This window comes from Carettochelys insculpta, chromosome 20, assembly GCF_033958435.1.
Source record: "Carettochelys insculpta isolate YL-2023 chromosome 20, ASM3395843v1, whole genome shotgun sequence".
NCBI lineage: Eukaryota > Metazoa > Chordata > Testudines > Carettochelyidae > Carettochelys > Carettochelys insculpta.
In genome coordinates this window covers 17594606-17612926 of record NC_134156.1, presented here as the reverse complement: position 1 = coordinate 17612926, position 18321 = coordinate 17594606, and the positions used below count along the sequence as shown (strand labels likewise).

The 18321-nt window shown below is 43.2% G+C and overlaps 1 protein-coding gene across 3 annotated transcripts in view; it reads left to right on the top strand.

The window, feature by feature from the left end:
• Positions 1-18321, top strand: part of ERN1 (endoplasmic reticulum to nucleus signaling 1) — a 67957-nt gene that overhangs the window by 13606 nt on the left and 36030 nt on the right. For all 3 annotated transcript variants that reach the window (XM_075014714.1, XM_075014715.1, XM_075014719.1), the window contains exon 2: positions 12692-12812. In XM_075014714.1, the coding sequence (XP_074870815.1) occupies positions 12692-12812 (121 nt within the window). The remainder of the gene's footprint in view (positions 1-12691; positions 12813-18321) is intronic.

The window sequence follows — 18321 nt, the reverse complement described above, 5'->3', positions numbered from 1 at the left end:
GAATGAGATTATTCCCCCACTTTCCAGATATAATACCCAACAGATTAAAATGAGAGGGCAGACTTTTGCTAGAATTTCATGATCTGATTAAAACTTCAGAAATTTCCAGGTCTTACGCTGTGCAGGCAACAGTCAGACATTAGTCTGGTTTGTGGTAGAAAGTTGCAGAGAATACCTCCTTCAGGTATGTTCTCTCCCTGAAGAGCCTTTCCCCTTTATCTTTAAAACTAGTAATGATCTGAAGGCTAAAAGTAAGAAAATACTTTAATATTTTCCATGTGCAGAGCTGCAGAAAGAGTCCTTATCACATAAACTACTTTCCATTCCTTCCCAGGTACTACTGATCTTTTAAAAAGCTGAGAGTTAAAAGTAAATATTGGTTACTGATGTGCTAACAAGCAGGTTAGGGTTCGTGCTTAGTTTACCACTCTGTGGTCACAATAAAAGAATATTTCAGTTTCCTGTTTCTACTAATTTTTTAAAATAAAAAACATATCTTCCAAATATCATTATGGTTGCAGTTACCCTTTATCATGGTGATTTCTGGGAAATTTTTTATCTTGGTTGTGGGAATGTTAGAGACAAAGGGTGGGTGAGGTAATTTTTTTTTTTTTTTTTTGGACTGACTTCTGGTGATGAGCTTTTGAGCCACACAAAGTTGTCAGAAGTTATGCAAATGTTAGTGTACAGGAATTGGGTAGTATCCCGTTAAATATTTTTTGAAGTCTTTTGTGGTTTCCCTGTCTTTTTTTTTTGCAGAAGCTACCAAAACCTAGTTTTGTGGGGGAGGGGTGATTTGTGGTGGAGGTGTTACTCTTATTCTTAATAGTGTGTGAAGAGCAGGCAACAGAAATCCCTGGAGCAACCATGTTTTTAAATCAATCCTTCTAGGCAAAGGCTTTGCAAAATTTGCAAGGGGTCTGGTTTTAAGGTGGCTGTTGCAGCTCTTCTCATTGCATAGTTTCTGGGCCTGCACCTTGTTTAAACAGTTTAACACTAATGGGTTTTACAGACATAACTCTTGGATTTTGAAAGCTTCAACAAAGACAGTTTTTCTCACATGAAAATTCAGTACATGGAAAATGGCAGGTGTGCCTGGCCACATAATACAATGACTGAATTATCCTTTATCTCTTGCAAGTTGCACCTCTCTAGTCCAGCCCCATTGGGACCGTGACAAACAAGAGAATTTGCTGATCCACAAGAGGTCAATATTGTGTGCAGCATTAGCAAGCCTTCCACTGCTTACCAAACTCTTAGAAAACATTTTAGAGGTAAAGTAGAGCTAAATAACAGCACAGAACAGTGAGAGCCAGGTGTGGTGGCTGTTAGCAAACTTAATGGGAGTGTGGGAAAGTTGTCCAATTAAATTATGCCAGACTCTGGTCTGGCAACATCTGTAGAGTGATGAACTAAAGAGAAGCAACTTGTATGTATATTTATTGTTTGCCCATCATTATGGCATGTAGATATCCAGGACAGTCCTGTGATTTAGCTGGAACTACAGTGAAGCCTTCCTACCTCCCTCCATGCTGTTATACAATGAAGAGAACAAATGTCTCTAATTGTTCGCACTTATATAGTACTTTGCCTAGTAAAATTCCAACATTCAAAGGGTGTGAGGAGTTTTCTGGGTTGGTCCTATTCCTTCTATGCATAATACTGTGGCTTTAGTTGTAGGGGAATATTTGACTGTGCTTAAGTTTCTCTCTTGTATGTGGAGACTCATCGGGCGTTGTGCAGCTGCTGCACCTGCAGATACTGTTTCTGCGTCTAATCATTTAGATTCTCAGAGATGGTGGTAAAATGGCCTTGTTAAGTTTTGATTTCATCTCATTTGTTTTTCTCTTCCTCTTGGGTGTTGTCTTTCCCTATCAGAAGCCACAATAAAGCTGTAAGGAGCTGACTCAGACCTGGAAACCCCAAGCTGCTGAGGACAACAGCTGTTCAGTAGTTAGAATTTTTCTGTGGGGAATGATGGTGCAAGCCAATGAGAGGGGCTGAAGCAGCTCGCACTCTCCAGTGTGTCTTTTGTAACTAATATAAAGGTGTAATTATTCAAACACAGCTTTTGTGTATTGGTATGTTGAGTAAGGGTATTGTCTACACTATGCGGAAGATCGACCCAGTCAGGGTTGATCTTCTCAGGTTTGATTTCACAAGCCTTCTGGGGTTGTGCAAAATTGAACTCTCTATGGTTGGCAGTTGACACTTGTACTCCTCAATATCGTGAGGAGTAAGGCAGGTCAATGGGAGAGTTTCTCCTGTGTGAGGACAGCCAGGTAAGTCGATTGTAGATCAGTCAATTCTAGCTACACAATTGCTGCAGCTAGAATTGTGTATTTACAATTGACTTTAATGTTTAGTGTAGATCTGGCCTAACTCTCCCTGCACGCTCCAAATCCAGGGGCGATATTGGGACTTGTCTATGGCTGCAGAGCCATAGCATAGACATTTGAAGCAACAGTGGGATGGTTTCCATCTATCCCCTTGAGAGATGGTGGTTAGGTCCATGGGAGAACTCAGTCTGTGTCAGATGGCATTTGGGCCAGCATGCAAGGAATTGAGCTGCCATTCTGCCTTCATTACTGGCAGGAGGATTGTGCTAAACCACAAATTATGCATGGTGGCCTAATGACAGTCAAACTCTTTTCTCTTCAGATTGGATAAGTACTTTGATAGAGGAGGGCCTTCACATTTTTTAGTTATTCTCTCCTTTATTGGAGGTATTAATGATCCATGATCAGTTCTGCAGCCTGAATGCAATTCTCCTAGTAGTTTGTAACGGTCCCTACAGGAGTTTCCTGCATACATTTATTTTTTTACAGTAATGATACATGCTAGATTCACTTCTCAAAAGAAGACAGGAAGTGGAAATGCAGGTTGGGAAACTAACTGAATCTGTGAGATAAGTGCTTGTTTAGAGAGTGAATGGTTTAAAAGAGCACTGTTCATTTGTGTAGAGTCTGAAGAGAGATTTGCTGCTTGAGCCATTTTATTCACAGCCACATTCCACCTCTCTGCCTGCCTCAATTCTACCTACAGTTTTAGTTGATTACAATAGTCTTCACTTCCTGCTTTAATCAGCTACATGCTATTAAATAGCTGCTGTGTTTCACCCCAGAGATAACTGTGTTTTAGTAGCAGGATAAAGAGAGAGCTGTTTTAAAACACTCTTGTTTATTAAGTGCTTTGGGATCTTGGGGATAAAAGGTTCTATGTAAGGCTAGACCTAGGTACGGTTGCAGCACCCTCAGATTTGCCACCTGCCTTCCCCACACCCAAGGGGTGGCCCTGCTGCCAACTCTGTGTTCTGGGACACTGAGGGATGCAAAGAGGTGTTGGGGAGAGCACAGATCAGCACCCTCATTCTCAAAATAATTCCAGGGCTACTGAGAATAGAATGTTGTTTCTTCTTTTTTTCAGTAAGCCATTTATTAAGAAAGAAAAATCAAATGCACACCTGCATAAATGGGACATGATTGGCGAGGCAGCAGTATGGCTGCAAAGGATTTGGTGGGGGGTTCTAGTGGATCACAAACAGAATGGCCGTGTCTACACGAGCCCCAAACTTCGAAATGACCCTGTAAATGGCCACTTCGAAGTTTACTAACGAAGCGCTGAAATACATATTCAGCGCCTCCTTAGCATGCGGGCAGCCGCGGCACTTCGAAATTGACGCAGCTCGCCGCCATGCGGCTCGTCCTGACAGGGCTCCTTTTCGAAAGGACCCCGCCTACTTCAAAGTCCCCTTATTCCCATCTGCTCACAGGAATAAGGGGACTTCGCAGCAGGCGGGGTCTTTTCGAAAAGGAGCCCCATTGGGACAAGCGGTGTTAATCTCGAAGTGCCGCGGCCACCCACATGCTAATGAGGTGCTGAATATGTATTTCAGTGCTTCATTAGTAAACTTCGAAATGGCCATTTACACGGCCATTTCGAAGTTTGGGGCTAGTGTAGACATGGCCAATGAGTCAAAAAGGGGATGCAGTTGTTAAAAAAAAAAAAAAAAAAAAAAAAAAAAAAAAAGCCTGTTATCATTCTGGAGTGTCTTAATGGACCTGTGGTAAATAAAACATGGGAGACAAGGGTCTGAGTTCGCAAGTGGAGAACCGCCACCAGTGTCCAGCAGGAGCCTATGTTATATTAGTTAACCTGCCACATACAGTTGGGCAACATCTGGCATATGAGGATGATATGTAATTAAGTACCATTAACTTGATGAGGACAGTTTGTTTATGCAGTTTATAGATAATTCGGAACTGGAATGTTTACTTTCATAGGTCCCAGAGTGTTTTTTTTTTTTTTTTTGAAACTGCACAGTGCAGTGCCCTGCAGATGCTGAGAGCTGATGATGGATCGCTCTGTGCAACAAAGTTTTAATTTTATTTAATGTGTCACAAAGAGTTTTAAAGAATGCTTGAACAACTTAAATAAATGGTTTTTATTTTTTTAAAAGGCCTCTGCTACATTCAGATTTAATGTTTTTTTTAGTGCTTTAAGTGTACACCAGCTTAAATGTAAATTAGCTCTTCCAACATTTTTAAGTGTAGGCATAATGAATACCTGACATACAGGAGTAAGAAACTTCGATGCTTTCTTTCAGTTTGTGCACAAAAGGCTGCTAACTGAGAACTAGGTGCTGCTGTTAATCACTGGAGGCAAAATACCTAGTGAAACATAGTATCTGTCGTATCTGAAAGTGCATCAATGTGCTCTACAAAGCTGTAAGATACTAGTAGCTCTTAGTACTGTGTACTTCAGAAGTTATGCACTATGGAGTTACTTGGACACGGAGTCCTGGACTTTAGAACCTCTGTTATCACAATAACAAAAGCTTCTCTGGCTATTTAAATAATATATCCCAGAGTCTTTTTTTTATTTTTACGTAAAGTAACATGAAATCTTTAACTTTGACATGGGCAGCCTGAAGTATAGACTAAAAGGCCCTGGATTTAATATACCACGTGACGCATGGGCTCCTTTAATAAAGAACTCATCACCTTCATCTAGAATTGCATTACAGGTATTGTGTTTGAACTAAAACCTTTGATACGGAATTAAATCCGTAAATTTCTGGCCCAGAGGAAAAAATGTTACTGTTATCAGCTGTATCTATATAGGAAAGCAAGTTATATCTGGTGATTAGAGCAAGGGATTTGGTTTCAGGTCCAATGTTCTCTCTAATATTTTCTACCTATGTGGGGAATAATGCACCACTGATAGAAACACAAAAACTCATAGTGGCCACATAAGTGCGTAGCTAACAGGGAACACTGGTCAGGTTTCCTGACTTCTGTTTCTGGGATCATTTCATCTCTTTCTGGTTGTCATTTGCAAAATGCATATTTAAAAATGGTTACCTACTACATAGCAGTGATAGGCTTAATTATCTTTTGTGACATCTGTGAGGAGTTCCAGATGATATTATAAAGTATTATTGTACAAATGATGGTGTTCCAAAAATTAACCACCCTTAAATTTAGAGATTTGGCTATAAATTCACTGGTTCTTGTTCTCAAGTAATTTATTCATGAGAGCAAGAATCAGTTGTTTTAAGTTAGCCCTTTAAATGTTAACTTTTTGTTAATTACACCGCATCAAAATGGCTAGATATACTAACGTAGTTTGATTGCATGAACATCTCTTGGAAGACACATGGCTGTTTTAATATTTGCTGAGGAATATAGTCAGTTAAATCTCAAGCAAATCCTCTCCAAAACAAAGATCACGCACTAACTCATATGTTCTGTTGATTTTCCTGTTGGGGCAGAAGAATTTGACTTTGTGGGAAGGAGAAACAAGTGTACACATTTCTGTTCTCTAAGTGCTGTTTGTTTGCTGATTCTTTGGGCAAACCAGAAAGTTGGGTCTGGTTATGCCAAACCAGAATGTCCTGAATTTATGAATGATGATGATCCATAGAAAGAAAACAGTTTGGAATTCAATTGCTTTATAATGCTCATGCTGTAGTAGAAATCTGAAGCCCGAATGACACCGTAAGATAGAGAGCAATGTCATACAGACATTCTGACTCCTACCTTTTTGACCTGGTGTGGGCAAAGCACTTGTGTAAACAAGTATTAAACAAGTATGGAGTGGTATCCTGTGTTTGACTCCTGCCTTCTGTTCCTAGCTCTACTGCTGAGGGCTTGTCTACATGGTTTTGCTTTTTCGTTTTTTCCTGGAAAAACCCCTTGGGGGAGAGGGGTAGGGGGGGAAGCATTCGTACAGCCAAGCAGGATAATTTCAGATCAGAAGGGCTTTTTCCTTGAAATAATTACTCCAGCCCTGTGAAGGACTTTTGCAGACCCTCTTCCCCTTCAAGGCTGGAAAAGGAATGTGTCTGAACAAAGCATTGCTATTATTAGCTCATCTGAAGGCTCCCTCTGCACTGCTGTGGTTGTGAACTGTGGCTGTAAATGAGAACGCTCCCTTTCACAATGCTGCGGCTTTGTGAGTGCAGTTTTCCAACATTACTTATTTAGACATTAGATCATTTAAATAAGTAACATCAAATAAACCCTGCAATGCAGACATAGCCTGATTTGCTGTGTGATATCGAGCAAATTACTTGTTTTTGTGCCTCTGTTTATTAAACAAAATAATCCACTGCAAGCCCCAAAAGATTTGGCATCTATCCTGACCACACATCTCTGGAAAAAAAAAAAAAGTTAATGTCCTACTGAACATTAATAAAAACAAACGTGATTATCTGTATTGCATATTAAGCAACAACAAACAGTAGAAAGGCCAGTTAAAAACTAGAATCCTGCCATGTGACAGGTGAGGTCTTTGAATGGGTGAGGTGCTCGATCTTTCTTAGATGGTTTTCTTGCTGGTGCATAATCTTGGCCATAACATTTATTTAAAAACTTGTTTTGTGAAACTAACATCAGCAAACCTAATGCCCATACAAATATTTACATGAAATTTTAAATGTAAAATTTCAGTGTAAGCGATTTGGTTTTTTAGAAGGATAGCACTGCACTGCATTTTCAAAACCTCAAAGTGAAACTTACAATAAACCACAGTAAAACTGATAGGTCTTTTTACTTTTGTATGCCTGTTTGAAAAACATTAAATAGTGTAATGTTGAGAAGTAATTAGACTTTTCACATTTTATCTTATGGTGCAATTGATGAAGTAGGTAGGAACAGTGTGGGAAGGGTTTTTTTCCCTCCAGTGTTCTCTTTCAATCTTTTTTTATCAAATTAATGTTTTAAATATTGTATCTAGTGCATAGTTTAAAAAAAAACTGAAGTAGGGTAAGGCCGACATATTCAAAAGAGACTAGTGATTTTGGGTGCCCAACTGTGACATGTTAGAGGTCAGAATTTTCAGAGAGAAGCTGCTCACCACTTCTAAGACATCTCAAGTTGGGCACCCAAGTACTGAGCCAGCAAAATTGCTAAAGACTTTGGGCCTAAAACAGGGGTTGGGATCCATCCCCCAGGGCTCGGGGCTCACCTCCCCAGCATCCTACCTCTGGTGGTGTGGGGGGGCGGGAATGGAGCCCTTAGCCTTGCAGGCCAGAGCCAGGCAAGCTGTGGCACTTGAAGGGCAGGAGGCCACTGCTGCACATTGCCATTCCTTCAGCTGAGAAAAGGGGAAGGGGAGTGGCAGTGCTGCCTTCAGGCTTTATCCCGCTGCTTTGATTGGCCAGAATTCCAGCTAATCAAAGCAGAGCAGCCAAGGGCAGTGCTGGGAAGAGGCACAGCTATATGAGTTGCCAGGGTGCTGCTGCACAGATAAGCAGACCCCAGAGTCTTCGATCGCTCCTGTAGCCCCCCTCCCATCTGGATCCCCTCCTGCAGCCTTCATCCCACCCCGACTCCGCATTCCCACTCAGCTCCTGCACCCTCCCTCTCCGATTTCTCATTCCAACCTCACCCCTCCCTTCCAGACTCCCCTCCCACCCAGATCCCCAATTCCTAGACCACTCCTGCACCCTTCCTCCCAGACTGCACACCCCAAGCCCACTTTCCAGCAGCCCCTTCCCACACTGAACCCCTTATTTTTGGCCCTATCTCAGAACCTAGAGGGACTCACAAAATGTGCAAGCCCTGGCCCCTGTAGTCTCTGAGGCTGGTGTGCAACAGGAGTGAAAGGAGCGTCTCCTTTTTCAGTTGGGGACCATGTCAGTGAGTTGTTTGGGTTTTTGTTTGTTTGTTTGTTTTATTTTGTCTTCTGGCTGCATTCTTTCGTGGCCCCCAGGTGATTTTTCTGTGGGTCAATGGCCCCCAACCCAAAAAAGGCTCCCACTCCAGGCCTAAACATTTAAAAGTGATGGATTAAAAAGACCCGCTGTGCCTTTGTCTGAAAACTTATGTGAAGCAGCACAGTGGAGTTAGATAGGGCTATCTATGGACTGGGAGTCAGAAGTACTGTGCTTTATTCCCTGCTCAGCCACTGGGTCTCTGTGTGTACTGATGCCAGCTACTTCCCCTCTGTGCCTAAGTTTCCCTTTTTATAAAATGAGGGTACATATTGTATATATTGTACCTCTCTGATCCAGGACTCTCTGGTCCAGCAGGGCACACATTGCTGGACCAGGGAGCTCTGGCAGCTGATGGTGAAGGCAGGAACCTGTCTGGAGGGAGGGAGCCCAGCAAAGCAGTGCCTGGCTGGTGTCCCTGCAGCAGGGCGCCCAGTGGCCCAAGGCTGGTGGCATAGCAGCAGGGGGTCCAGGGCCAGAATTTCCAGCTGTCAGGGCTGGACTGTTGGCCGGGGCCATCAACAGAGCTAAGTCAGTGGCGAAACTCAGTGAACAAGGCTGGCAGCTGGCCAGCAGGGGCTCAGCAGGAGAGCCAGGCTGGAGGCCAGGGCAGGCAGTGGAGCCTGGCTGGTGCCTGGGGATAGAGAGCCCACCAGCCAGGACAGCAGATCCTGGTGGCCTGGGGCCAGCAGCCAGAATGGGAGACCAGCTCGGTGTGATGAGGAACCAGGGGAGACTCTGGAGTCCCTCAGCAAAGGGGCTGGAATTGACTAACCCTGATCCAAAAAACTTCCTTGTTTGGGACTGGTCAAGTCCTGATGGTGCCATATGGGAGAGGTCCAACCTGTGTAATGTCCATTCATTTTTGTAAATGCCTTGAGATTTGGTGATGGACAGCACTGTACTTAAAACTATTTGCTATTACCTTTCATATTTGATGTTACTAGGTACAACTCTAGGCCTTGATCTTGCAATGATCCCCATCCACCTGGGGATCCCTAAAACAGTCCCTAAAACAGTGCTATCTCCAGGAGAATCTGGGTGGAGTCATTAGCTCAAGATGTACTCTATCGTGCATATAGTTTTTTCCTGTATTGCCAAGCTTATTAAGATGATGATCCGAATGCCAAGAATTGAGCATGTGGTTTTGTCCTCATTGCACCATTCCACCACCACCACCCAGTCTATTTTCATAGTGGATTTAGGATATCCTAACATCAGAAAAAGGGTGTGTTAAAATTATGCAACATTACAAGCACTAAAATATACAGAATTTTTTTTAACTCCTTCCTTGGGCAAACTGCTCTGCCCAGAATGAATAGCAGACAAACCTTAGGCAATGTATTCCCGGTCTCTAGGCAGGATATGCACAAGTGCTGTTCTCGTTAATGTTTTACAGTTTAATCAGAGAAGGGTGTTCTATTTTATTCAGATGTGTTCTGCTCACATTTGTGCCAGGGTTTCCATTATAAATCTTTCCAGACTGACAGCCATTGCATCAGCTCATGAGCAACTTAACTTATTTTAAGTCTCTTTAATGGATGTGACTTGAAAACAAAAATAGATTGATTAGATTTTATATTTTTGTGTTTTACAAGTGAAGAGATCTGGTCAGTCTAGAGACATCTCTGGGTGCCTGCTGGGCTGATCCTCTTCAGATGCCACTGAATAAAGCTGATTTCAGCTTTATGGAGCCAGGTGAGCCAGCCCCCCACCTAAGAACCACATCATGGCCTATTCAGACACTCACACCATATTTACATCAGAGAAATTCCGTTGGAATAACTGATGATTTACAGAGTATGAGACCAAATAATTGTTTGTACAGTACTTTGAAGTGCAAATATGCTAAATGAATGCTGACTCATGTTAATTAGGAAGAGACCAAAAAGTAGTGAACTTAGATAGGCTTCTTGATTTCAACAAAACTTCTCATTATTATTTTTACAAAATATTTTTCCCAGTACAATTATTCAAATCCCCTATCCTTAAAATGTACCATTCTTCTTACTGCTCTGTTCATTTTATTTTTGTGGAAAGATACAACTAAATTGAATATTGATTACTGAAATCCTTTGTCGTATGCGCTACAGACCAGCATGAGAGAGGCTGTTACAAAATGCTCCTAGCTGAACACTGTTGCAGTAAAACCTGTATTATCTGGCACATTGCCAACTGGAAGGCTCTATAAACTGACATTTCTGATCTTCAGTATGGTACAGTTGGCATGGGGCTAGCAGGCTCCCAACCTGGCTGTGCATAGCTCTCCAGAAGCTGTGACTTGTACTTACTGGACCACGGTGGAGGAACATCATGGAGATTCCATGTGCTTCCTCTGCCCTGAGCGTGTTGGCTCTGCAGCTTCCATTGGTCAGGAACTGCAGGCAATGGGAGCTGCAGGGGAAGTACCTACATGTGGAAGTATTGCCTCAACCTCTGCCCTAGGAGCAGTAAGCCCATCACCACTTGTGGGGACCTACCTGAGATGAACACTGCCAAGATCCAGCACCCTGAAGCCCGTTCTGCACCCCTCCCACACCCAAACTCCCCCAGACTCCACCCCCTCCATATCCAAGTCCTGAACTCCCTCCCAGAACTCCACCCCCCCATATTGCAGCCTTGAGCCCCCTCCCACACCCAAATTACCTCCCTCTTAGTTAATCAGAATTTTTGACTTACCAGCACCCCTTCCTGCATTTCCCCAACATGCAAAATAGCAAAGCTTTTACTGTACACAGTTTGGTCTTTAATGCAGTGCATAAATATTTTATTTAACTGCAGTTTTCTTTGTCTAAACATTAAGTCTTGTAGCTTTTATTATTTGATGGCATTTGTAATTATATGTATGCACTAAAGTACTTTTCCTTCCTCTGTACTACAGCAATTTATCTTGGATCTCTGTTTTCAGTATCATTATTGATCTGTACTTTTCATTGTTTTCTTTGTTTAAATAGCTCAGTGGTTGGAGCACTGGCCCGCTAACCCCAGACTTGTGAGTTCAGTCCTTGAAGGGGCCATTTAGGGATCTGGGGCAAATAGATTTTAAAAAAAAAGGTGGGGGGGGATTGTGCTTGGCCCTGCCAAGAGGGCAGGGGACTGAACTCAATGACCTCCCCAGGTCCCTTCCAGTTCTATGAGATGTGTGTGTGAGTATATCTCCAAATCAAACTGTTCCATAAATATTAATTACCGCTGTAATGCAGCATGCATGCTTTCTATATTGTATGAATGGGTGGTAAAAAGAAGTTAGCTAAGTATTGCTGTTATAATATACTACCGTATAATGTGAAAGAGCTAGAGTATATTACTGTAGAATTGATCTAATCTGAAAACATCAAGTTTCCAAGGGAAGAACACTGATGAATCAAAGATTTTGAGTTTGCAACTTCATGTTTTGTCCTGCACAAATTCAAATATTGCAAAAACCCTTCTGAATTTATCTAAGCATTATTTATAAAATTTCAATCATAGAACCATAGGGCTGAAAGAGACCTCAGGATATCATTGAGTTCGGCTACCTGCCCAAAGCAGAACCAACCCTAATTAAACCATCGAAGGTAGAACATTGTCAAGCCGGGACTTAAAAACCCATAGAAATGGAATAATTGACTTATCAATGCACATAGTTTCAGTTTATCAACAATAGTAGCTTAAGATTTAAATATAGGTCTTCTGAAACTTCCTAGAAAAGGCAGATGGCAGGGTGCTGAGCATTGCAAGTACAATTTACAACTAGGAAGTCGTCCATGCGATAACCAAAGGCTTGTATCGAAATGTGTTTTGATGCTGTTGCTATATGTTGGTTCTTTTTACACCAGGAAGAGAGGCATGACTCAGTTAAGTTTCTGGTTTCTCTGCTAGCACCTGTGACCTAACCTCATTGTTCTAGTTTTCTTGTTACATAGTTTTTGACTTGCCTTTTGTTAGAATTACCTTTATTTCAATAGCTAGGCTCAAAGATTGTGGTATGAAAATAAGTAGTAAATAGTTTCCCCACCTATGTAAACCAGTGTTCAGAATAATTTCTCCACTGGTGTGTAAAGGATTTGCAGAGCATAGTAACCCATGTAGTCAAGAATGCGTAACACTCCAGGTAAAGTTTTTATAGTTTAAAATTCCCATTGAATTTAAAGGGCCTAGATTTCACCCTAAGCATCTAACTCAATTTGGTTTTACAGTGTTGATGCAACAAGAGGTCTGAGATCCCAGGGCAGGAATAGCTAAAGGAGATACTATGGGTTAAATGAGTGTTCAGATTTTAGATACATTATTTTACCTTCTCTTCTGTCCTTCAGGTTTGCTGGGTGGCCCTGAGTGACATTCATTTACCTCTGCTGTACAGTTGGCTTGCAGAAAGCAGACTGATCTTTACATGCAAAACCAAAGGATCTTGACTTTTTGCAGCATGGCATAATTAAAAGTAACAGATTTTATGCAACTTTTAATGTAAATTTATGGGCTCTTCTTTTTCAGAGCTGTGGCAGCAGTAGCTCAGTGACTGTGCCAGAAACACTGTTGTTTGTTTCAACCCTTGATGGAAGTTTACATGCTGTCAGCAAGAGGACAGGATCAATCAAGTGGACTTTAAAAGAAGGTGAGCACAAGGGTTGTCCTACATTCCGTGCTGTAACTCCAGTAACTGCGTATAACTGTCTATACGATCTTGGTACACACATTTTACCAGAACAATAATGTTCAGCTGATTGTGAGTTTTAAAATGACATGTCATATAAGATATATTTAGTACAAAATGTTTCATGGTTTTGTAATGCAGAGGTGAGCAAACTTTTTACGTTGGGCCTTACTTTTCAGCCCTGCAATTAGCTACCCCCTCCCCAGCCTGTGGGAGGACCTAGGAGGGGATGTCGGGGGTGCTCAGGAAGGGGGTGGAATGCTCAGGAAGTGGGTGCTTGAGGGGTTTCTGGGGGTGGGGGGTGCCCCAAATGGGGAGGGTTACTGGGGTGGGTTCCCCAGGAGAGTGTGGCGGGAACTCAAGAGGACTCACGGCTGTGCTGTATTGATGGGAAGTGATATCACCAGGCTGGCAGCGGCCCTGCACCCCCACAGGCAGCCCTAACTCCTCACCGGCATGTCAGGGGACTCCCAGCGGCCGGCATGCACAAGCTGTGAGGACCAATGTGTCCACCTTTCCAAGCTGCAAACTCACAGGCTTGGCCCTGCTGCTTGACTCCGGGACTCAGTATATTCTGATTGGTCCAGCACCAGGGGTAGGGCATTCCCTTGGCGATGGCAACAGCAGAGGCTGCAGGGGAGCAAGCAGGGGGCTTGGGAGGCAATGGAAGCAATGGGTGGGGAGGCGATTGCACTGCACCCTCCCCCCTTACAAAATATCGCACCCCCCACTTTGTGCACCCCTGTTGTCATGGATCAATATAGGGGTACAGGATGTTACAGTGTAGTACCAACAAATCTAGGAAGCAGATGTATATACTTACTGTCTTACCAAATTCATGGCCCATTTTGATCAATGTGTTGGTCATAGGATTTTAAAAACCATGAATTTCGTGATTTCAGTTATTTAAACTTGAAATTTCACAGTGTTGTAATTGTAGAGTGCGCTTGTGTGCCAACTCAGGAGAGAGTCAAGGGCTGACTAGCTGATTAGCAGAGTGCTCACAGTTGGTTGCACATGGATGGAAAAGATTAGAGGGAAGATGGATCCTGACCCAAAAAGGAGTTGTGGAGGGATCGCAAGGTTATTGTAGGGTGAGGTTGATGTATGCTACCCTTACTGCTGTGGTCTGCTGGAGTTGGCGCTGCTGCCTTCAGAACTGGACTGCTGCAGAGAGATGGCTGCTGGACCCAGCTGTGAGCGCAGTGCTACTACCAGTAGCAACACAGAAGTAATAACAGTTTAGTATTGTCACCCTTACTTCTGCACAGCTGGCAGTGGGATGCTCCCTTCAAAGCTGGGTGCCCAGCCAACAGCTGCCATTCTCCTGCCACTGAGCTCTGAAAGCAGCACAGAAATAGGGGTGGCAATACCATGGAATCATAGACTTCTAGGGCTGGGAGGGACCTTAGGAGGTCTAGTCTAGTCCCCTGCCTAAAGCACGATCAGCCCTTAACTGAATCAAGCTAGCCAGGACTTTGTCAAGCCAGGACTTAAAACCTGTAGGGATGGAGATTCCACCACCTCTCTAAGGAACACATTCCAGTGCTTCACCACCCTCCTGGTGAAATAGTTTTTCCTCATATCCAACCTACACCTCTCCCTTTGTAACTTCAACTCCTTGTTCTGCCACCTGTCACTGCTGAGAACAGCTTCTTTCCATTCTCTTTAGAGCCCCCCTTCAGGAATTTGAAGACTGCTGTCCAATTGCACCTCACTCTTCTGTTCTGCAAACTAAATATGCCCAAATCCGTCAGCCTCTCCTCATAGGTCATGTGCTCCAGCTCCCTAATCATTTTTGTTGCCCTCTGCTGAACCCGCTCCAGTGCATCCACGTCCTTTCTGTACTGGGGGGCCCAGAACTGTGTGCAATACCCCAGATGTGTCCTCACCAGTGCCGAATAGAAGGGAATAATAATTTCTCTAGATCTGCTGGAAACGCTCTTCCTAATGCACCCCAATACGCCGTTAGCCTTCTGGTCTACAAGGGCACACCAGCTGTTGACTCGTATTCAGCCTCTCATCCAATGTAATCCCCAGGTCCTATTCTGCTGCCCTGCTACTTAGACAGTCCATTCCCAGCCTGTAACAATTCTTGGGATTCTTTCGTCCCAAGTGCTGTCGTTTGCACTTGTCCTTGTTGAACCTCAGATTTCTTTTGGCCCAATTCTCTAATTTATATAGTTCACCCTGGACCCTTCCCATACCCTCCAACATACCTGCCTCTCCTCCTCGCTAAGTGTCATCCACAAATTGCTGAGGATGCAATGCACCCCCACATCCAGGTCATTAATAAAGGTGTTGAACAATACTGGCCTTGAACCGATCCTTGGGGCACTGTACTTGAAACTGACCACAACCAGACATTGAGCCATTGATCACTACCTGACAATCTAGCCAGCTTTCTATCCATCTTACAGTCCATGAATCCAATCCATACTTCCTTGATTTATGGGCATCATATGATTTATGATACTAAGCTGTTCAGGATAGTCAAAACCAAAGTAGATTGTGAAGAACTTCAAAAAGATCTCAGCAAACTGAGAGACTGGGCAGCAAAATGGCAAATGAAATTTAATGTGGGTAAGTGTAAGGTAATGCACGTTGGGAAAAATAACCCCAATTATACATACAATGTGATGGGGGCAAATTTAGCTACAACAGATCAGGAAAGGGATCTTGGAATTATAGTGGATAGTTCTCTGAAAACATCCACGCAGTGTGCAGCGGCAGTCAGTAAAGCAAATAGGATGTTAGGAATTATTAAAAAAGGGATAGAAAATAAGACGAAGAATATCATACTTCCCCTATATAAAACTATGGTATGCCCACATCTTGAGTACTGCGTGCAGATGTGGTCTCCTCACCTCAAAAAAGATATACTGGTGTTAGAAAAAGTTCAGAAAAGGGCAACTAAAATGATTAAGGTTTTGGAAAGGGTCCCATATGAGGAGGGGCTAGAGAGACTGGGACTTTTCAGTCTAGAAAAGAGGAGATTGAGGGGCGATATCATAGAGGTATATAAAATCATGGATGGTGTGGAGAAAGTGAATATTGAAAAGTTATTTACTTGTACCCATAATATAAGAACTAGAGGACACCAAATGAAATTAGTGGGTAGTAGGTTCAAAACTAATAAAAGAAAATTTTTCTTCACACAGCGCGCAGTCAACCTGTGGAACTCCTTGCTGGAGGAGGCTGTGAAGGCCAGCACTCTAACAGAGTTTAAAAAAGAGCTTGATAAATTTTTGGAGGTTAGGTCCATAAATGGCTGTTAGCCAAGGGTAAAGTATGGTGCCCCTAGCCTTTAGTCAAAGGCTGGAGACAGATGGCAGGAAACAAATCGCTTGATCATTGTCTTCGGTTCACCTCCTCTGGGGCACTTGGTGCTGGCCACTGTCGGCAGACAGGATACTGGGCTGGATGGACCTTTGGTCTGACCCAGTATGGCCGTTCTTATGTTCTTATGTAAACTGTATCAAAAGCTTTGCTAAATCAAGGTGTATCACATCCATTGACTTCCCCATGTCCACAGAGCCACTTACCTCACCACAGAAGCTAATCAGATTGGTCAGGCATGACTTGCCCTTAGTGAATCTATGTTAACTACTCTTGATCATTTTCCTCTCTTCCAAGTGCTTCAAAATGGGTTCCTTGATGATCCCTTCCATGATTTTTCCAGGGACTGAAGTAAGGCTGATGGGTCTATAGTTCCCTGGATTATCTGTCTGCTACAGTATTGGTCTCCCAACGAATGTTGGGGTGACTGAAGTCTCCCATGAGAACCGGAGCCTCTGATTTGAAAGTTTCTCTTAGTTTTCTGAAGAAATGCTCATCTACCTGGTCTGATGGTCTATAGCAGACACCAACCACAACATTACCTCTGTTGCTTCTGCTTCTAAGCTTAACCCAAAGATTATTTTCTCCCTCCATATACTGGAGCTCTGAGCAGTCATGCTGCTCTCTCACATACATTGCAACTCCTCCTCCTTTTCTCCCCTGCCTGTCCTTCCAGAACAGTTTATACCCTTCCGTGACCGTGCTCCAGTTACGCCAGTCATCCCACCAAGTCTCTGTTATTCCAATCACCACATACTTCTTTAACTGTGCCAGGGCCTCTAATTTTTCCTGTTTGTCTCCCAGGCTTCCTGCATTTGTGTACAAACACCTTAGATAATTAGCTGATTGGCGTACTTTCTCTATAACCCCCATAAAATAATCTCTCTGCAACTTAATTTTGTGTCAGGACGCCCAGTTTGAAAACAGTTGATCCCACCCATGAAATCTGTGTAGCAGAAGGTAAAAGTGCACAAAAGACTAGAATTCATGGCCATGAGTTTGGTTGGGCCCTATACGTACTGGGAGACGTCTCCTTAGTTCTGCTGTTTTTCTTCTGAATCTGACTTGGTATTTAACTGCAGCATTGCAGTAATCACGTTCATCTGTATATTTTCAATAGTAACAAAGAGGAAGCCGTACTAGTCTATATGCTATCAAAACAAAAAGCAGTCAAGTAGCACTTTAAAGACTTGACTGCTTTTTGTTTTGATAGCCTGTATATTTTCACATTTGGATTTTTTAAAAACAGTTCAGAACATTTAGGCAGAGGTTATAGATTCCTGCATCTACCATCTTTGTTCAGGCCTGCACATTAACAATGTTTGTACAACTTATTTGCCTCTGTTTGGCCATAATGTCCCTTTTAAAGTTTACTCCTCTGCACTAAGGTGTCCATTTTTCTGAGGCAGACCTTCCATGACATTTTTAGTACTCTTGCTCTTTCCAGATTGCCTGGTGTAATCCACTGCGACAGAAGAGCACTTGCCCGCAATCCAGCTGTGTGGGAGCACAACAGGGAACAATGTGTTGCACTAATTCTCTGAATACAGCAACGGCTCTATGGTTGCTTCCAAGTATAGTCAAAAGTGTGGAGTCTGATTTATACAACTGTACACAGACGTGCTTCTGATTAATTGAAAGAGAATCACTCTCCATGTGTGCCACCGTGGCAACTGACTCATGGTCTATGAATCTTGAGCAGGCTGACAGCCTCTCCAGGTCTCTAGCCAAGGTGGCAGGGGGCTTGTTCTGCATTCAGGAAGGAGCAGGGTCTCAAGCAGAAAGGGCGGGGCCACAGCAACTGGCCCTCATCGCTGCCCGCATCATGCCACCTCTTCAGCACCATCTGAGGCTCACTGCATGGGGCTCTGCAGCGTGACACTTGGAGCTCCAGCTGCCACTTCTAGACTAGCAGTGACTGGGAGCCCTTTGAATTGCCAGGCCCTGGAGCAGTTGCCTCCTTTTCACCTCCCTTTGGTAGACCTGCAGGCACTCAAATATCATAACATGATGGGTGCTCTGGAAATATCTGATTGGATTAGAGGTTCCTCTGGGGTCTCTCTGCTCATAAATTGGGAACTGGAGATAAAAGATTTGTGATGGAAGGTTCTTAGCCCTGGAATATGTTTCT